Below are 22,113 nucleotides of genomic sequence, written 5' to 3' on the forward strand. Positions count from 1 at the left end.
CCAATTAAGTAGTACTAGTTAATAATCAGGTCCACCTTAATAAACTAATTTTAGGTATCTGTGTTTTTTGTAACATGTGCTTATTTCCCGATAATTGGGCTTGGATTTTCCTTTTAAATTAAAAGACATCTAAGCACAGGCAAAGCATAGTTTTTAGGACTCTACAATTTCGACAAAATATAGGCAAACTTGCATACGAAGACGTGTTGACGATTGAGAGAGATGGTCAATTTTTGCATGCATTGCAAAGGCCAAAGACAGGTGTCTTTGTTAGAGAACCCTTCAATTTCGTCAGACAAGAAAATGTTAAAGCTTACTAAAAGACAAAACCATAGCATTCTCATGAGAAGAAGCTAAATTTTCTCTTAGGTTAGTTGCTTTCACCATCTATTGCCACGTGTTAGTGCTCACTTCCGTTAACGCCTATTACAGCTAGCTTAGCACCATGATCACTTCTTGATCCTTCTTTACCTAATGGTTTCACTATTTTCCAATTTTTTGCTACAATTAAGTCCAATTGTTACTCCCTTCCTCTCAATTCTGCATTTTGAATTGATGGCGTTTTTCCATTTCTTGAAAGAAGAGCTTGCTAGAGTTTTGCAGGTCAATTTGAGTGCTGTTTCTAACTATCTAGATTGTAAAGTTAGAATCTTGAGTCCAATTCTTCAGTTTTGGAAGTTCTGTTTTCTTGAACCAGTCAACTTGTCTTCAGTAAGCACTCAATCATTTGAACCCCCCAAATCCCATGTTGAGAAAAAACAAGAAAATGTAGTTACTGATGAGACGCCAAAACACAAGAAAACCAAGAGGCAAACTAAGGAATGGAGATGTATAGATAACTGTTTTTGGATAATTGGGTACTTGTGCACAACTTGGTGGCTACTTTTATTTCTATGCAATGTTTTGCCTGCCAATTTGCCAGGACTTAAAGTGGCTGAATCACCTGGGACTAGGCTAAAAAATGAAGGGTTGAATGCTCATCACCCTGTTGTTTTGGTGCCTGGAATTGTAACTGGTGGTCTTGAACTTTGGGAAGGCAGGCCTTGTTCTGAAGGCTTATTTCGGAAGAGACTTTGGGGTGGTAGCTTTGCTGAAATTTTCAAGAGGTTTGTGTTTGTAGACTCGGTTAATTTCATCTATGATTACTGAACTTTATCCACTTTAACAGCAAAAGGTAAAAGAGTTATGTTTGTTTTGTCACGTTAGCAACCTGTTTGGATGATTGTTACCTACTGTATTATTCCTGTTTTGATTGTGATTGTTACTTAAATTTTATTGTATCCCTCGTTATGTAATGACGAAAAGTGTCATTTTTAACTAGCGACCGATCTTGACCTTACTTTTTACTTAATAACCTATCTTATAAAAATAGCTCTTTCCCTTCCCCTACTTTTTCGTTGTAATATTGTAAGGTTATTCTTCAGATTATTGTGGCGTAGCATTATGAAACGACGAGAAACGATACAATCTATCTAGATATTCTGTTCATCAAAACAATAGAGTACAATACAATACAATGTAATACATATGCAACGATATGTGACAATCATTCAAACAAGCTGTAACTAATTGCATTTTACCAACTATAACCGTTAAGTTCAGTGATTATGCGTGAAATTAACCCTTGCAGACTTGGAATTACCTTTAGTTCAATCAGAAAGCTTAGATTTTGCTGAGTGTTAACTCCCAATTGAAAAAACTTTTCCACAATTGAATTAGGCCTTTATGTTGGTTGGAGCACCTATCTTTGGATAATGAAACAGGGCTTGATCCACCTGGGATTCGAGTGCGAGCAGTGACAGGGCTAGCAGCAGCTGATTATTTTGCTCCTGGTTACTTTATTTGGGCTATGCTTATTGAAAATTTGGCGAAGATTGGCTATGAACAGAAGAATATGTATATGGCTTCTTATGACTGGAGGCTATCTTTCCAAAATACAGAGGTATAGAATTACTTACTTCAGGTCATCATAGTCAAATGTGTAACATTAAATGCCACTCTTGTCATCATTTACTATGCAAGTTTTTTCTATTCCATTACTTTTATTGAAAAATTTGTTCCTTATGGCGTCATAATTATCACGTTAAGTAGAGGCAGATCCAGAATTTTAAGTTTATGGGTTCCTATATAGATCTCAAGTTAATATACAATATAACCAGACCAACGGACTGGGTTCCATGCTAAATATTCTTATTCATTTTATGAATTTTTATTACAAATACATGATGTAGGCAAAAGTTATTGGAGTCACGTGAACCCGGAACCATAACAACAACAACTACGCCTCAATCCCTAGCAAGTTGGAGTCGGCTATATGAATCCTCACTGTCTATGTCACTCGATTTTTGGTAGTAGTTGTAGATACAAAAAAAAATAAAAAAAATCTACATCGAATGGAAGGAAAAATTAGCTAGTTTCTTCGTTCGTTTGATTGAAAAATCCTGAGGAAATTCGACAATTTGAGGTTTCTTGAGGACATTGTGACTTTCTGGATTTAGATAGAGGTCATTCTAATGCATTGTTTATTTGGAAACAAACAGATCAGAGACCAATCTCTGAGCAGGCTAAAGAGAAAAATTGAGCTTTTGTATGTAACAAATGGTTTTAAGAAGGTGGTGGTAGTGCCTCACTCAATGGGTGTTACCTATTTTCTCCACTTCCTTAAATGGGTTGAAGCAGCTCCTCCTGTTGGCGGGGGTGGTGGCCCCGGTTGGTGTGCCAAGCATATCAAAGCAATCATGAATATTGGTCCAGCGTTTCTTGGAGTTCCAAAGGCAGTTGCTAATATATTGTCCGCTGAGGGAAAAGTTGTTGCCTTTATCAGGTTTGTCTTGTAATTCATCCAGCATTATCCTCTCATTCTTAATGGTACTCAGTTCCTTATTTTGCTTTTGCAGATCCATGGCTCCTGGTTTATTAGACTCGGAGACCTTTGGCTTTCAAACCCTTCAACATGTTATGAGGGTTTTTCGAACGTGGGACTCTGTTGTTTCATTGCTACCGAAAGGAGAAGAGACAATCTGGGGCGACCTGAATAAGTCCCCTGAAGAAGAAAATGTATGCCGTTCAGCGAAGATGCAATACCTGCATTCGTCTCCAAAGGAGAACAATGGAAATGAGACTGACCCTAGGAGGAGGAGTATCCAGGTAAAAGAGCTGGCGAAATTCGGAAGATTAGTATCATTTGGGAAGGCAGCATCAGAGATACCTTCTTCAAAGCTCTCTTCTATTGATCCAAAGGTAACAACTACGAGTTCTGGGTCTTATCTTATATTTGTATTTGGACATCTCTGATGATATGTTATTCTCTATAAATTGTGTAGTTGATTTGACAGAGCACCCTTGATCATACGTACCTCTTATTCCCACTAAATGCGGTTAACAATGAAATAAATGGTTTTACACATAGCTAATATGATAGACGTCTAAGCTTTGACTCTATTGTTGAATATAACAGGAATTCGTGTATGAAAGTGCGCCCATTTCCAGCACAGCATGTGAGGAGTTGTTAACAGAGTGTGATGGGATGAGTCGGGAGAGCATCAAGAGAGTGGCTGAAAATAAAGCCTACACAGCAAGAACTCTAATGGATCTCCTCAGGTTTGTAGCGCCGAAAACGATGCAGCGCGCTGAGGCACATTTCTCCCACGGATTAGCAGAGAACTTAGAAGATCCAAAGTATAGTCATTATAAGTACTGGTCAAATCCACTTGAAACCATGTGAGTGCAAATAAGTAGTGAATCTACTATTCCCCACTCTATTGTTTCGTCAAATGCACCTCCTTGACTTTACTTAATCCTAGTGCAATAAGCTAATCATACGCTAATGAAGAAGCTTGCTGCATGTAGGTCTCTTGAGTTTCTTAGTTTATTAACAGTTGGCGTCCTTTTTCAGCTTGCCTGATGCTCCTGAGATGGAAATTTTCTGCTCATATGGAGTGGGAATTCCCACAGAAAGATCATACGTCTACAAGATGTCACCTTCTGACAGATGTAAGAGCATTCCTCTTCAAATTGATACCTCTGCAGACGGAAGCCATAATGGTTGTTTGAGTGGTGGAGTAAACTTTGTTGATGGCGATGAGAGCGTGCCAGTCGTGAGTGCTGGCTTCATGTGCGCAAAAGGATGGCGAGGCAAGACACGTTTCAACCCATCGGGGATTGCTACTTACGTAAGAGAATACCAGCACAAGCCACCAGCTAGTCTGCTAGAAGGGAGAGGCACAGAGAGTGGTGCCCATGTTGACATTCTGGGAAACTTTGCCTTGATTGAAGATGTTCTACGAGTTGCTGCTGGTGCCTCAGGTACAGAGTTAGGTGCTGATAGAATTTATTCGGGCATCATGGAAATGTCAGAACGGATAAATATTCAGCTATGATAGCAAAGAGGTTTTGATACATGAATGAGGAACTAAGTTCAGAGTCCGATAATGAGTAGAGATATGTACAGTAACGTTGTTATTAGCTTTAGCGGAACATGGACTCAGGAAAAGACTTAATAGATTTTTATGACAAATGACTTAAGACAGAGCCCCAAGAGAGTGGACAAATCAAGTTGGTAACAAGGGCACCATTGGCATTGATTGTAAATTTCCAACTCAGAGAGTAGCATTTCTGACTTATGTAATCTACTAGTAATAAATATTCAGTTTCTCTAATAGAGTGTAAGATTCTGGTCTCTTAAATTGTTTAGGTGTAATGATCATAGTGTCGCAAGTTTCTTTCGTAAACTCTTTTGGATTACATTGGTCTTAGTGAAAAGTTAAAATTCAGTCTTGCTGCGAACTACAAAAGCAGAACAGAAGTTAGAAGTTTGAATATTTCTCTACACGTTTTGAATAATTCTCTAGACGTAAACTAGCGAAGAAATACTTATAAGGTTACCATGCAGAGTAATCTTGTTTTACCATACCAAAGAGCAGTTTCTTTCACTGAACAAACCTCTTTTTTACCATCTTCTTATCTACAAGTTTGAACTTCGATATGAGTTGATGTATCTTTTCGCACAGATGGCTAGATGAAAACAAACTTTATGTTCTCTGAGAACAGACCAGTTTAAAAACCCCAATACCGGTGCGAAAATTGTCCCCTCGCTCCATCTAACTGGCTGGAACTACCGACTCTGCGAGCCTAGCCAACGAGATCAAGCCGTAAAGAGAATCGTATCAATGGATCCAGTAAGAATGGGAAATTCCCGCTGTGGAGACACAAACTAGAATTATTACTTAAAATATTCACAGTCCACGATATTATAGGTATTGAAAAAATCCTATGCCTCCCCGCTTCTTAAATCGGAAACTTGTTGCTGTCTTGGAGTCAACATGTCATGGGCAGGGGCAGAGCTAGGTAGCCTCCAGGGGTTCATCCGAACCCCCTCGGCAAAAATTATACTATATATATACAAGATTAAAATTATTTTTTTATGTATATATAGTATATGTTGAACCCCATTGGCATCTTCATATATTTACTTCTTCATATATTTGAACCCCCTAAATGAAAATTCTCGCTTCGCCACTGGTCATGGGCAAGCAATAAATAAAACGCAAGTACAATTTATTTCACAGAACAAAGCTCATCGTTCTTTCCACAGTCCCACCAACAAGTCCAAGATTCTGCCAGGTACAAATGAACAAGTGTAAAATCATTTCCTTCTCATAGATGAATAGAGAACAAGCTTTAAGCCCGGCAAGGATAAATCAAGTGAATGTACAGGCAACAGAAAAAGAATGCTTGACAGCAAACTCACGGTTTTTTGTTTCCACCAAAGAGCAACTCAGACGACAAAGCACCATGCAGCAAAAATTGGGATGTGAGAACATTCTACCAGCAGTGTTCTGCCCAATTTCATCATAGGTGCAACCTTGTTAATGATATTGATGTTAGATAGCTGCTAATCATAACGAAGTAAAGCATCTGAATGGACAACTAAACAGAGAATTAGGCAAGCTGCACGACGCTCTGATACTCTTCTAAAAGCATTGTTGGATGGAATGGCTTTTTCAAGCTACTTAAGTTACTTGTAGTCATCAGTGATTACTCCCAAACAGGTCACAGTTAGATACCTAAACACCAAGCTGAGACAAAGGCTCATCCAATCAATCAGCATCATCATTTACGAGAGAAGAAGAGCTTCTCAAGGGCACTCAACCAAGCGAACACTTGTAAATTCTCCACGGATCCTTCCAGATGGTATGCTGAAGTGAGGTGATTACCTTTTTGCTGTACAACCCCTGAGATGCCCAGATAAATGATAGATGATCATGCATCTTACATTATCGTGTTAAGATTTGTCAATAGTTGAATCATTCATGAGTTCTTCTGCAGTAGACCTGTGGGAATAGGATGTCATTTACTTTGAAATGGAGCTTGTATAGCCACCTCAACAAACATTTTTCTATTTTCAGATAAAAGTAGTCACCTAATAAACATGAAACAAGATAGGGCGAAGATAATTCTGAATTTAGTTTATGAAACAGTAAGTGGAACAATAGATGAAGCTGATAAACAAATATAATCAAATCGCCAAACAGGAATAAGAATTCTCAAGCACGTCTGAATTCCATTTAGGATGGTAACCCGATAGAAAGTAAAGAAGATCTTACTTGGTGTATTTGCAACAGTAATGCAACATTTTATCAACATCTCTTTCATTCACATAGCATCCTTCCATAGAGAGAGTTCTCTTCAAGTGGTCCTCAAGAGTTTTCCATCGACTTAAAATTTCAAATATTCCTTTTAGCTATTCAAGAATGAAAGAAAACAGACAATTTGGAAGGTAACATATCAATTAGTCAATTATGTCCTAATCGCAAACTAGTTGGTGCCCGCTATGGGCATCCTCTATGCACTCTACTCAGGCACATTGCATTCAAATACTACCAGAAGGTAACATCATTTTAGAACAAGAAATGTGGATACCAGTGAGGATCCCACAGGATAGTGTTTTTGTTAGTAAATTTCTTTTATCTCCGAAAAAGGAAAATACTTCTGAATATATATATGAAGAAGGATACAGCAAATGTTCTTGCTGCTAATTTGGACGAACTTCTATGGTCTTCACTGGAATCATCTACATTGTAGTTAAGAAGCTCATCCTCAACCACCTCTGACTTGCTTGTGAGAATTGAGACATGCTGGTGCAGATATGAAGGACTCATATCAGTTTTTTTAATTCGAACCAGTAGCCTTGCAAGAATGCTCCAAATTGCACTTCGTGCTTCTATATCATCAGAAGCAAAAGGAAATACATCAAGTAGACCCTGTAAGAAAAGCATGTCTGAAATGATCCAAGTGTCATTACTGATTCGATAAATTGACATAAACTAAGGCCAACAAAATCGGACTAGCATATGTTGGTGTAATTATGAACTCTCACCCTGTGATATCTCTAAAGCCAGATCAGTTGCATCAGTCAGTATATTTGCTGTCAAAACTGAAGCAGTAACGCAACAGTTGGCAAACTGCAGGCAATGCATACATTAGAAAATGGCCTCTGCTTAAGAACTCAAATACTGCAGTAATATTTCTACACCAACTATTCTTCTTTTTTCCAGGATGAAGTTCTACGCCGCCTATTATATAGTTTACTTCCACATTTTATTCTCTCAAGTTGTTTGATGGATACATAACCAGGGAAAGTGTCCTTTCCCTGATCTATAGCTCAATTTTAGATACTGAAGAATAAAAATGAGAAGGTTCTGCAGACTGTCAACATCATACCTCAGCTTTATCTGGATGCTTGATCAATTGAACAAGTAGTTGGAAGAGTTCCTTGTTTGAGCAGATTTCTTGTGAATAATCATCAATGACAGAAAGAGCTTCAACAGTCTGAAGAATTAAATCCAGAATGGAATATCTGATGCAGCACATAACACTAATCAGTTGATCAGTGAACTGCAACCACACAGATTCTCAACAGATGATAATTTAAAGGAAAGCCCATGCATGGGCATTAGAGCATGAGGGGCCTTGGGGGAGGAGGGGGTGACTGAGGAAATTGATTAATTGCAATCTGTTTCTTTGTTATATATTTCCCAATTCTTACACAGAGAAAACTTGTAATGCAAACTCCAAAAAGCAGAAAGTCTATTGACAGCATACAATATGAATAAAGTTTAACATGGAAAATTATGAAGGAAAAGTATAATATGCCAAGGCATACAGCCCTAAAGATATGTATGCAATAATTAGCAATCATATTAGCAGCGAATGAGAGAATAAATTAAACAGCTCCTCCTTGAAAAGGCCAGCCTAAGATAAGAAAGGACCATACCTTTCAGGTGATCTTTCCTCCATTAACTTGTTTAACTCGACAGATAGGAGATCAACCAGAGTCTGTGGGAGGCCTAACTTTATCAGTGGTGGTAGCAGTATCGCAACCACATCCTGCTTACTTTCTGCTATTGCTAAGAGAAGACTAATGCTCTGTAGACAAGAATAAATTACATCAAATGCAAATGCTGAGCAATAACATTACAGAAAACAATACAAAGATCATAAAACTTAATAAAAAGATTATTTCAGAAGGACAAAAGATGGTATTAGATCTCTTTCAAAACAGTAACAAATTAGGAACTTGATGACCTTATCCATCGGACAGATACTCTTTACAGATACGACCTTTCTACCATCCTTGAATTGCACTCGATTCAAAGACAGTTGCTACACCGGTAAGAATAAAATATTCTTTATATTACAAAAAGAAATTCAAGTTGATAGAGAATTAGATCATCAGTTAGAAGTATTTTGTAAGTCTATCCATGACATGGTTTGTTTATCAGAAAAATAGAAAAAGTTTTTTCTTCATCAAAAAAAAAAGAAAAAAAAAATAGAAAAAGTTTTTTGGGAGGGAACAGTTAAATAGAAGTTAAACTCAGGCGCCTTACAATTCCTGGGAATCAGTAGTAATTTTCAGAACATACCACATTCAGGTTAAGGTGACACTAGTAAAAAGGTAGACACATGTGACATGACCAATAAAATAGACTATTATGTTGATAGAGAATTAGATCATCAGTTAGTCTATCTAGCGGAGAGTTACAGACATCAATGAGTTTTATCATTTAATTCTAATATTGCTATTCATGATCTATATCAACTATATTTGTCTCAACTGTCGAGTCCCGCATATATGCGTGTATGTGTATACATGCTTAGATATCGTCCATGTTCAATATATGACAGCCCGTCTAGCAACCTTAATGAATGACAAGATCGAAAAGGAGAAGAATACCATAAATATTATAGGAGGTCAAAAAGGAGTAAAATGTTTTTTGATAACCAAGAGGGTTAGCAGATCATAGTTTGAAACTCGGTGGATAATGGGTCCATCCCTCTCCACTTAATCAGACTTTTGACTGCAGCAAGGTTCAAACACGTGACATGCACCTAACCCACACATCAAGCGCTGTGCTCTTAGCCTCTTACCACTAAACCAAAGCCCTAGGGGCAAAACCAATGAAAGATTAAAGTTTGATCGTTCTGGTGATTGAAAAACTATGAACAGATAAAACAGTAGGGCTAAAGTGTATCATCTCTTAATCAGTAATAGTAGAAAATTGATGATGATTGTGACCACAATAACAGTGATTATGATCCTTAATCTACTGTCTACATTTATGTTCTTCAAGAATAATAATGATAACAATAATTCCTTTACACTCATCCAATCTACTAGCAAGTCTTGTCTTTGAAAGGAGATATTTATTAATCAGAGATAAAAGTAAACAAATGCCATTTACACTCATCCAGCAGGGAACATATACACCACACTGTAAAATTGCAACAGCCCAGATTCAAGAAAGTCAGAAGCAACCTAGAGAGCCAATACTGAAAAATGAAAAGCTGCACGGAAAAATTGAAGCCAGGGTCATTGCTACCTTCTCAAGAAGCTGGATGTTCAAAGTGTTCTCTACAATCCACAAAATACGGCATAAAATATGTTCAGATTGCAGTGCTTCCGCCAAAAGAACACTTTCGTCGCTTGGAAGAAATAAAGTTATCAGCCTGTAGGCAATGCCAACTATAAGAAAATTTGATCGAGATAAAGCTAAGGCTACAGGAAACGATGATGCATCCTATCACGTGTTCTCAGAAAAGAACAATAACTTCCATGCATTACTACAGTAAACTGGGATCATCAAGTCAAAGGTACAGGACATTCACAGTCACAAGGACATACTGTGGGTTCCAATTAAAAAAGAAGCAATACTAAACGGTAACAAACATAACAATGATTCAAGATTAACAGTAAGAAACATAACAGGGATTCCAGACTAACAATAACAAGCATAAGACTGCTATTCTCCATGATAGCACTGTAATATAAGTATTACAACCATTTATGTTCCCCCCCCCCCCCCCCCAACCACACACACACACCAACCCCCCAAAACGAAGGTAGAAAGAAAATCAATGTGGGTTAAGTTATACCCCTCTGTAAAGTTACAGATATTAGCAAAAAGAGAAAAAAAATCAGGGCAGAATCAGTCACTAAATTTTGTCATAAAGTAATATTGTACCGGCATGCTTCACAGAGACATGGCGTGTCATCTAGAAACAACTGTTGCAATACTGCTCCAATCAGACCATTTGTAGAAGTGATTTTTTTCCGCGGAATATCATGGCAAGCTAGGTTCCCAATAATACCAAGGCTAATTTCCTGTTTACACGTAACGACTTCATCAAATATAAATTCTACCATCTCTGTTGAGCTCTGTGTGGTCGTAAGAATACCCAAATATAATGAAGTAAGCCTCCAAAAAGAAGAAGAATCCAACAGAAGAATGAAGGAAGACTTACAGTGATCCGTGCAGATTTTGAGACCAACAGAGTCGCCAAAAGCACTTCAAGAACAAAGTTTTCAACCTGTTCATAAAACTTAATCATCTCTCTGAGAGTAGCGGACATGTGCATATGGAAGGCTATCCTCCCACCAGTAAGAGCAAATTCAACACCCCCCCCCCCCCCCAGCAGGAGTCCCAATTACCAAATAGAGAAAGACAAGGAGAATGAGTACAAATAAACTTTTTTTATGAACCACAACTAAGTACACTTAACAGTACTTTGATCCTATTCTTCTTTGGATAAGTTTATAGTGTTTTGATCTTCCAAATGGGAAGTTTCTTTCCTAAGCTGCTGGAAGCTCTCTTGTATTTTGTATATACAGCAGGATACACGTAGCACCCACCAGCTGAAAAGGAAAATTGGATGCCAGTACACGCAAGAAACCGCCTCTTCTTTCTTGAAAATATTCTAGATGACATAAGAATTCGAGTGTCTAAGCCTAGCCCTAAGACTCTTCAGAATAAATGCTTCTTAACCAGAACTTCAACTAAGTAATAGGAAGGCCACTTTTGCAAAGCCTTCAAAATGCCCCAGATTGGGAGGAAGTATAAGAAATTCTTATCATGACCGATAAACAATGAACGGAAGATTTCTGCTTTAATCATAAGGTAAGTATCAAAAACAGAAAAAAGGGTGAAACGACCCACTTCTTCCTCCAGCCAACCGAAGAAGATCAAGATGCTAGACAAGTAGGGGTTCTCAATACCATGAATTCAGCGTGATTTTTACTAGCTGCTAGATCCCACAAAATGCAGCCGAACTCTTCCCAAGCCTCTTCTCCTGCTGCTACCTCCTCATACTTATTTTGACAATGGAACCTGTAATCTACTGGTTGTTCAACAGAATTTTCAATGTTCTCCGTAGTTTCAGACTCATCAATAGACCTGCTCTGGTCTCCTCCATTCTCAGGTGGAGAAGATGTGGTTATCTTGCATATCTCTTCATGCTTCACATTTGCTGGAAGGAGCTTCCGGATCAAGGATATTATATAACTAGGATCAACTGTGGTTGTTATATCAAACAGCTGCAGAATAAACATAATGCCTTAAGATAAGAAGCCAAACAAATTGACAAAAGAAAAGTCTAAAACAAATACAGGCATAATCTATCAAAAATTTTGAGCAAGAAGTAACAGGTTGCTGACCTAGAATACAAAGAAAAATACACGCAGGCAGTAATTAGAAATTCTATCTTCTATTTATGTGATGTGCAAGGCCTTGCTAGATCAGCAGTCAGAAAGACCCCACAGGCAATTCTGATCAACCCTCAATTTATCAATGTTAAACATGAGTAAGAAAGTTCCAAATGGATTACACTTGGTGCCTTTACAACCTACCAGATATTCTTGGATTCCGATAATGTATAGAAAAGGCCAATTATGTATATATAGTCGTCAAACTTTTTGCTGATACTGTCAACAACAAAAAATTTCACATAACCACATAGTTCTTTGTTGTTCCCATAGTGCCAGTAACAAAGATGAAAACATTCTCTTTGTGCAGTTTCACTTACTACACTAATGCTAAGATTCTTGTCAGTCTAGAAGTATCTATCTTCGGAAAGTTTATTAGCACTAGGAGTCAAAAGTCTAATACGGTCATCATCAAGCTAATATAAATAAGAATTGGTAAAACAAAGATCAATACTGATGAATTAAACCCTCTAATTCAAAGACATTACTCTCTTTATCCCAATTTTATATGCACCTCTTTCCATTTCGGATCATCCCAAAATATTCGTCACAAATCCATATCAATGCAAATTTTTTCACATTCAAAAAGTCAACCTCATAGAACTTGGGACTATTAAAATAATTTTTCAACAACTACTTTAATACTTTTTCTCTCTCACTATAACTAATATAATACCAGGGGTGGAGCCAGGTAGGATCCGAACCCCTTTCGGAGGAAAATTACACTGTACAATCAAGGTTAAATTATTATTTTATGTAAATATAGTAGATGTTGGACTTTTTCATGTGCTTACATCTTTATATTTCGAACCACCTTAATAAAAATCCTAGCTCCGCTACTGTTTAATACATAAATCAAATTAAAATATTAAACTTTGTGCTGTTCAAACAGAGTCATTTAATATTATTAGATTTTAGAGCCAATCTAAGAATCATTTTTCCTCACAATATATCAACAACTAGCTATGGAGTTAGCAGGAATATAGTACGCGGCAGGATGACATAATCTTGACTGGAATTCCTTACATGAGGCATTAGCAATTGCATGGCCTAACAAAGTAAATAAATTGCAAACAAATGTAAATTTCGGACTGAAAATTGACCAATAGTTAAAGAAGCCTAATTAATTCACAGCAAAGCATATTCAAATAGGAATTGGTATTTGTGAGTGATGAACACATTACCTCGTCGGAAGGAGCTGGAGGGTGATGTGTATTGCTCTGAAATTCTTCTGACATGGCGGAGCTACAGATTCTGTAAGCTAGGGTTTTCGCGCTCTTTTATACTGTATTTCTTTTTTCCCTTTTGAATGGTGCAGTTGACGAAAGACTTAACTTATATAACTCATAATAATGTAATATATAAAAATATTGTCACTTCCGGTGACTATATATTTCTTGCCAATTATCATTTAGCCGTTAAGGGATATGAAATTAATATTATCATCCCTCTTAATATTATTATTCTTCAAGAACAAATTTGAGGCATGAATAGTTCAGAACCACTTAGGTTCCCGTAGATCCAATCAAAACGTGCATGTGTAAGAATGACCATCTTTAAGTGATCATACCTATTTTATGTTATAAAATCATTCTAGAGAGTTAGTACAATATATCAAAAGATGAAGCAAGAACAATAAAGAGATAAAGAGAGACAAGAGATGAGAGTTTTTTTATTCATCCCAATATATTTCAAGTGTTGTTCAAGTATCTACAATATGAATCCCTATGCCTCTATTTATAGTGGTGCATAGAGGCATACAAAAGGGTAACAATAAACATGTCATTCAAAATATGAGATAATGGAAGAACCATTAAAATGGTGGAAGATAATGGAAGAACCATTAAGATGGTGGAAGATAATGGAAGAGGCATTATACTTGTGTAGTGGAAGTGGGAATTTATTTCTAGAGTGGTGGACATCCACATTTAATATTTCATAACACTCCCCCTTGGATGTCCATGTCTTAATAGATGATGTGCCTCGTTAAAACCTTATTAGGAAAAAACCCTGTAGGAAAAAGTCCTAATGTAGGAAAAAGAATACACATATCTAATAATACGCTTTGAGAGCTGCCTCATTAAAAACCTTACCAAGAAAAACCCAATGGGACAAAACCTTGGTTAAGGGAAAAAAAGTACAGCACGTATTTCACTCCCCCTGACGAAGACCAAAATTCAGATGTCGGAGTCTTCGCATTCCAATCTTGAATATCATCTTTTCAAGAGTTGAAGTTGGTAAAGATTTGGTGAACAAATCTGCAAGATTGTCACTTGAACGGATTTGTTGCACATCAATATCGCAATTCTTCTGGAGATCATGTGTGAAGAATAACTTTGGTGAAATGTGTTTCGTTCTATCTCCTTTTATGAGACCTCCTTTCAATTGGGCAATGCATGCTGCATTATCTTCATATAAGATTGTGGGTATTTTATCACATTTCAAACCACACTTTTCTCGAATGAGATATATCATTGACCTCAGCCACACAACTTCACGGCTCGCTTCATGAATAACTATTATCTCAGTATGATTTGATGAGGTAGCCACAATAGACTGCTTTGTAGATCGCCAAGATATGGCAGCGCCCCCACAAATAAATACATAGCCTGTTTGAGATCTAGCTTTGTGTGGATCAGATAAATACCCTGCATCGGCATAACCAACAAGATCGGGACTGCAATTGCTAGAATAAAATAAGCCCAAATCGATAGTCCCCTCAAGATACCTCAATATGTGTTTAATTCCGTTCCAGTGTCTCCTTGTAGGAGCACAATTATGTCTCGCTAACACATTAACTGAAAATGCTATGTCAGGCCTTGTGGTATTGGCAAGATACATTAGTGCACCAATTGCACTAAGATATGGTACTTCTAGACCAAGAATTTCCTCATTCTTTTCTTGAGGTCGGAATGGATCTTTATTCGCATCAAGTGATCGAACAACCATTGGAGTACTTAATGGATGTGCTTCATCTATATAAAATCGTTTCAACACTTTCTCTGTATAGGCAGATTGATGGACAAAAATGCTATTTGTCAAATGTTCAATTTGCAAACCAAAGCATAATTTTGTCTTTCCAAGATTTTTCATCTCAAATTCCTTCTTTAAATAATCAATTGCCTTTTTGAGCTCTGCAGGAGTTCCAATAAGGTTTATGTCGTCAACATATACAGCAAGTACAACAAACTCCGATATTACTTTCTTTATAAAAACGCATGGGCAAATTGCACCATTTGTATAGCCTTCCTTTAACAAATATTCACTAAGGCGGTTATACCACATGCGCTTGGATTGCTTCAAACCATACAATGATCTTTGTAATCTGATTGAATACATTTCCCGAGACTTTGAACTACATGCTTCAGGCATCTTAAATCCTTCAGGGATTTTCATGTATATTTCATTTTCAAGTGATTCATATAGGTTGTGACAACATCTATTTCTATCTAAATATGTGACATCTTCTGGTGTCCGGACAGCAAGTTCAATAAGCTTTACGCTTACCAAGATGCGTCATTTAACTTGATAATAATTTCTACATTAGCATGCCTTAATAGACGTAGAATTTAGATCCTCACAATCTTTTACAATATTGCGCTATATTGTATCAAAAATATCATCGACGGTATATCATTTATATCGGTTCGCAATGTGACATAACTTATTGAGATCTCATCACTTCTATTATTTTTAGGTACCTAAACCTCTCATGAGGTTTCATGAAGTATTATGTCGTAGGCTCTTCAAGAGCACATTGCCTCTTTATAATGATCATTGACCATTTGCTCCTCTTTCTTTTCAATGATTATTGCGTTTGGAACCAATTAGTCTACCACGCTTCATGCATGTTGTAGACTATGTCCTTCAGGGACATGAATTTAATAGGAGCATTTTGCAGCTGAAATTAGAAATTAATTTTGGGTCAGCAAATGCTTCTAGCATTTGAGTTAAATTATCCTTTTAATGAGGATCACACTAATGATAATTCATAACATATTCCTCAGCTGCTTATTCTCTCCCCCTTATGTTAGAAAAACTAACATATATCCCATCTTCTTTGGGGGAATCCATCTTTGTGCATCATGGTAGATTCATTAATCATATACCACACATAAAAAACTGTTAGATGGTAACATTTGGTTCCTAACCCTGGACCAATTGTGAGGAGAGAATTTATCATAATTTATTGGTCTGAAGCATACAAGTGATGTTGTATACAATATATCATATTTCAGATCACCACATAAAGCTTTGTTCTCATAAGTAATGGTTTAGCTATTTAGTAGAGGCATTTAACACCAAACCAGCTTGGATATAAACCAGCATTAACAAGATGAATTCTCTTAATTACATAATCTGAAAATTGTGCTCTCAACTCAATTATTTTGAGCAAGTAACTTTGCATATGTCAAACTGCGGATTGACAATAAAAGCACATGTGACCGTCTTATCGATGCATCTATTTAAGACATCACATAACAGGTGAACGGGCCCATATATTCACCTTTTATATTTTTTCAGAATTTAGGGAACTCAATCCCAACTTTAGCCAGTATAATCAACTTATCATGAGAACAAGCAATAACAATAAATTATTGAAGTATCTTCTAGTTCTTCAATATATGTCAAATACTCAATCTGCACATCATATTTAAATCGGGATGATCAAATCGCTCATGCCGACTAATAAAATTATTTATACTAGTAAACTTCAAGTTTACCATGTCATGTGCTATTTGTTTTAGTAAACTTCTAGTTTACTATGACATGAATTTTATATCAATATAAACTTCTGATTTATTGTTCATGTGATTCATCACGCTTATATTTGTAGTACAAATCGGGCAACCTTTCATAAATATATTTCTTACCCGTAGTTGTTATACCCCGTTTTAATCGGGTTAGAGCGGAGTACAACATGTTGGAGATTCCTATATTGCTTTGTTTTAAGGAGTCGCCACCTAATTGATTTTACGGTGAATTAGGACACCTAATCATTAACTAAGGTAAAGTTAAAACTAAACCTCCGTTAATGGTCTGCTTAACCAATGTGATTCTAGGTAAGGGTTCTATATCATCCTAAAGGGAAGGGGTTAGGCATCCTTTAGAATCCGTTAAATACGGTTATCCGGCCAAACTTAGGTTAATTAATTAGATTGAATAAGATGCTTGAAACTAAAAAAAAGGCTAGAAAATGTTGCTAAGGTTTATAAAATATAAGAATGTTGCTTAAAATAAGATTTAAATAAAATATAATAATTTACATGAAAGAAAGATTTTAAATGCTATTAAAAAAAAACTTATAGAAGTTGATGCGACTTTAAATAAAAATGTTGTTTAGATTGAGATTTGTAAAAAATATATACAATAAAAAGGAAGCTTCAAATGCCATTTAAGATAAACTTATAAATGTTGCTGAGGCTTTAAATAATAATGCTATTTAAAATAAGATTTGCATAAAATAATAAATAGAAGAAAACGCAGGTTTGTGCAGTGTTTTAATAAATACTTGAAACAAACTACACGATGAGGTACTAATTGACTTTGCATTTTTAGAAGTATAAACAAAATTATGTTTTATTAACAACATTCGGCTAAACATATGCATAATTTAGATAATCTTAAAAAAAAGTGTTTTTCAAAACATTCTTTAATTCCTTTTCCTTAAACTAACTACCCATTCCCAAACTAAACCTACTAATTCATCTAAACTAAAAAAAAGTTAGTTGCATAATACAAATTAATGTGCAAAAAAATAAAATGAAAGGGTAAATAATATCAAATGGGCCAGCCTATTTTGAGACTGCTGGACCTATTTGCTATTGGGCTTTGGCCCAGCAAATTTCTTTATATATTGCTGCGGATTGGACTGCTACTGCTACTGTCTATTGGGCCTCGGCCCAGCAGAACTTTTTATTTTGACTGCGGATTGGGCTGACCCGATAGAAGGATTTTGTTGGGCTTTTAGCTCAACACCGAATGCGGAGGAGGACGAGTCCTCGGACTCGTATGCGGAGGTTCATGCATAAAAACAAAGAAAAGAAATTAGTATCTAATCAATGAATGGGATTAAGCATGTAAGATATAAGTTCAAAACAAATCTGTAGATTATGTATTTTGAGTGAAACTAGTGAAGATACTTAAGAAAGTATGGGACACTGTCATACATTTCTATCAACAACGTCTTAGTAAGTCAAAGTGTTTTGCAAACTGTAAAGTGGTCAATCGTACCATATACGACAACCAAGCAGTTCCAATACCAATGCAGGGAGGGCAAGCCCATGTTAACATATAAATGATGGATGGACGGAAAGACAAGTAGCAGCAAAGAAGGAATAATCAACTCTAAATAAAGCACAGCCTAAGCGGCAAACTGAATGTGACAGTAGGGATGCGTCAGGGTCAACTAGCACATTCAATAGAAAGGAAATAGCCAAGACAAGTAGTATAGCAATCACCGTATAAAACAGATAAATTCAGAGACAATCCCGGAAACAGATGTAGGCATGAGCAGCAGGCAATGCACGAATAGACATGTGTGAGATTCATATTATAAGACCTTAATGACGCAAAATAATGATAACAAATTCCAACACATACTCCTTTAAAAGGGGAAATACAAGCAGTAACAGCAGCTGCGAGCAATCAAAATATTGCTACTAGGTTCATGTTCAACATGGCACATACAAATGTCTGACGACCGTAAAATGCAGCAAGGAAAACAAAGAGAGAGGTGCAACAAGATTAAACTGATCCATACAGATTCGAACCAACAAGATTCATGACTATCAAGGTTAAACCCAATCAACTGTAAATGAGGATTAAAACAGATTCGACCTCAGCTACAGAATAATAGACCGCATAGCTAGACTGATCGATATAAGACTTAAGCATGCAAAAGTGGTTGATATATTTCTGTTTGTATTGCACATACAACCGGCCACATAATCAAGCAGGACACATAAGTAAGGCCTGCCACTAACTTAACACTGTGTAGAGAAAAAGGAATAACAATACTGATTAGGATAGAACCAGAAACAAATAAACCATATTGTGAATTCAGGCTAGTTTATTGACATGTAGAATTTATGCTTAAACTAATAGATAGCATTTGGACATTTAAGCACAAAAACAGACAGGGCTGAGCTAACATATACTGAAAACCAAACTCAGAAATCAACAATGTACTGAACCCATCAATAAGCATACTTGACCCCTTTAAATTTTGTAGACTATCCAACCTATATGATTTGCAACCAACATTTTAAACTCGTCTCAGAGAACCACGGCAGCAGCAGTTTGATCCAACTTAATTCATGAAAATCCTTTTAAAGTACTGGAAATGACATGTCCCCTGGTTTCAGTTAGAGATTATGAGGGCACCCATAGCAGTCGAAATTTATGCACATTAAGGGCAGGCTTGTAATTAAGGAAGACCTGATGATGCTGATGAGAACAGGAATGGGTAAAGATGCTAAACTAATGCAGATGGATGAGATTCAGAACATAGGTTTATGGCTTAATTCAACATGTTAGAGCTCATTTTTTCCTTAATTATCAGCTGACCTTAACAACATAATTTAGTCAAATAAGGAAGTCAACTGCCATATTTTAAATGAGGTTATAATGACACAAATGACAACAGGCTCAAATTAAATCAACAACTACAGAGGTCCAAAGGTAGATATGCTTGTACTAAGCAAACATGAAAAAAGATACTAGACTGAAACAACATTCATTTTATAGTGAACTACTAAAACCTCTAAATAAACATATACAATGGTATCAACAGTAATGCTGCTAAACCAGTAGGTGGAATAGGAATAAAACTAAACTAATGTGTGATACCATATAAGGGCATAACCAGGCAAAACCACAGGTTAACTGATGCACAACCAGTCAAAGCTGGACATGTATGGCACAGCTAAGCAGTTGAATTATTTCTATGATCAATCATCATTTGAGCAGACAAACCATGCTTAAGCTACTATAAGCTAAATGACATATGGATAACCAAGACAAAGAATAAAATGAGCCACTGCAGAACAACTAAAAGGCAAGCACATACACATGATTAGCAGACTACAAACTGATGTATAGAACTAATCAAATAAAGAAATAAATAAGCAATGTAAACCTACTAGCACATGACTATCCCAAGTTGATACCTAATGTGGAACTGAATAACTACAGAGCTATAAACAAGATTAATCTAAGCTTAAACATGCATAATACCACCTAAACAACTACAAACAGGGAACTGAAACATAACTAATCAAGCAAAACACATAAGTAGTTTAAAGCACTCAAACGATTACTAAAAGTTTACTAAGGGGAAGTGAATTGCATACCAAGGGAGAGAACACTTAACTGACTTCATACAAACACAGGAAAGTAACATCATACATGAAAACAAAGGTAAGTAAGTTTCATTCAAGACAGGGGAATGCCAAAATCATAGCAAGGAAACAGCAACCTCAAACAAATTGAAACTTCCTTCGTTTAAATATAGAGTCCAACAAAAGGGACAGAGTTGGGTTTAAATATTTGCATTATTTTAAAAAGATTATTTAGCTGATTCATATTAGATTGACTGGGTCATACTGGGTTAGGTTTAACTTAATTAAACTAACCCGAACAACTATAAACAACAAATGGTTATGTATGCTTAGACTGGTCATTAATCAGATTATCTAGGAACGAGGCCCCAAATAAATCTATACAATTTACTAGGTTGAATTATCAGCATGCAAACAAACGACATTCAGACTAAACCAAACATCTTAAACTAAATAACAACGGCAACATCCGACAAGATTTCAACTAAGCCAAAGCGTAATAATGACTTATTTAATCACAATAACTAAGCTAACATCAAACTCAACCGTATAAGCACACAAACATATGAAATTTGAAATAAAAGGAAATAAATGGGATTTACTGACCTTCTTCAGGGGCAGCGAAGTGTGGCGAAGGTTTCGATCTAGCCTCGAACACTTCAAATATACTTCGAAATACTAAAATCCCGAATTTTATACACCCCTGAACCCAAACAGATGTCAAGGGAAGAACAGAACACAGCGATATGGATTTTGACTCGATATCGAACAATACAACGAAAAAGAATTAATATTATCTATGGGGAATTCCTGCGATTTTCCGAATTTGAAACCTAATTTCTAGGGGGTTTTTGCGGCTGAAACAAGTTGTTCTTGGGATTTCACCAATCAATAAGAAAAAACGGTTCTAGGGGGGATTTCATGAATCGAAAGAACTCGTTCTTGGGGGGTTCTCCCTGATCCGAAAAAATCCTCTTTCTGCCTTTTTCCACTCAGTTCTTGGGGATCTTCTTTCTTTGCGAGGCAATTTTTTGGGGGTCCTAGCACCTGTCCTCAACGATTCAACCCGTCACCCCTTTTATAGTGTTTTCCATTCGAGTTTTTTTTTTAAAGAAAAGGGAAGGGAAGTGCGGTGGGTGAAAAGGAGAGGGAAACGGGGAACAGGGGAAAGTGGGGAGCGGAGAAGAAGGAAGAAAAGGGGGGAAGTGGGAGCGGCGGCGAGGGAGGCGGGAAAGGAGGAGGGAGAAAGGGAAAGGAGAAGAGAGGGGTGCGGCGGTGGGCATGGAGGAAAAATGAAGGGGAAACCCTAAACCTTATTTGGCTGAAGAATGAATTGGACCCGGTCCATTTGTGGACCGGGTCAAATTTTAGACTGGGTATTAAAAGAACGGACTATTAAATTAAACATGGACTGATCTAAAAAAATTGAGATAAAACATATGGTCTAGTCCAAAAAATATTAGGAATTAATCGGACTTTGATTTGTGGTCCGGTAAGTCAAAATACGGACTGAGTGCAAGAAATAGTTTGGCTTCTAAATTTGAATAAGAGACACATTTTGATTGACGATGTACTAAGGGCGCCAGAATATCACCTAATACGGAAATATGTAATTATAAAAAAAGATCCGGGTAAAAATTATATGATGTCGCAAATGACCGTGCTATAATATTTAATGACAAACGCTATCATTTAAATGTGCGAAATAAATGCGATGTGTGTGCGGAAGTT

General features: G+C 36.6%; 2 protein-coding genes across 2 annotated transcripts; one reads left to right on the forward strand and one right to left on the reverse strand.

The window, feature by feature from the left end:
• Nucleotides 1-335: 335 nt before the first annotated feature.
• LOC132604477 (putative phospholipid:diacylglycerol acyltransferase 2) lies at nucleotides 336-4,679 on the forward strand. Its single transcript, XM_060318003.1, has 6 exons — nucleotides 336-1,106; nucleotides 1,720-1,942; nucleotides 2,541-2,824; nucleotides 2,898-3,240; nucleotides 3,458-3,720; nucleotides 3,896-4,679. The coding sequence occupies exons 1-6, from the start codon at nucleotides 475-477 to the stop codon at nucleotides 4,377-4,379; spliced, it is 2,229 nt and encodes a 742-aa protein (XP_060173986.1). The 5' UTR covers nucleotides 336-474; the 3' UTR covers nucleotides 4,380-4,679.
• Nucleotides 4,680-5,539: 860 nt separating this feature from the next.
• On the reverse strand, nucleotides 5,540-13,405 carry LOC132604485 (uncharacterized). The gene is made up of 11 exons (XM_060318015.1): nucleotides 13,225-13,405; nucleotides 11,555-11,872; nucleotides 10,804-10,869; nucleotides 10,524-10,663; nucleotides 9,882-10,008; nucleotides 8,276-8,427; nucleotides 7,723-7,858; nucleotides 7,379-7,463; nucleotides 7,017-7,279; nucleotides 6,606-6,742; nucleotides 5,540-6,332 (listed from the first exon to the last, which is right to left on the reverse strand). The coding sequence occupies exons 1-11, from the start codon at nucleotides 13,276-13,278 to the stop codon at nucleotides 6,284-6,286; spliced, it is 1,527 nt and encodes a 508-aa protein (XP_060173998.1). The 5' UTR covers nucleotides 13,279-13,405; the 3' UTR covers nucleotides 5,540-6,283.
• Nucleotides 13,406-22,113: the final 8,708 nt, after the last annotated feature.

The sequence above is a fragment of the Lycium barbarum genome, chromosome 1, assembly GCF_019175385.1.
Source record: "Lycium barbarum isolate Lr01 chromosome 1, ASM1917538v2, whole genome shotgun sequence".
Taxonomy (NCBI): Eukaryota; Viridiplantae; Streptophyta; class Magnoliopsida; order Solanales; family Solanaceae; genus Lycium; species Lycium barbarum.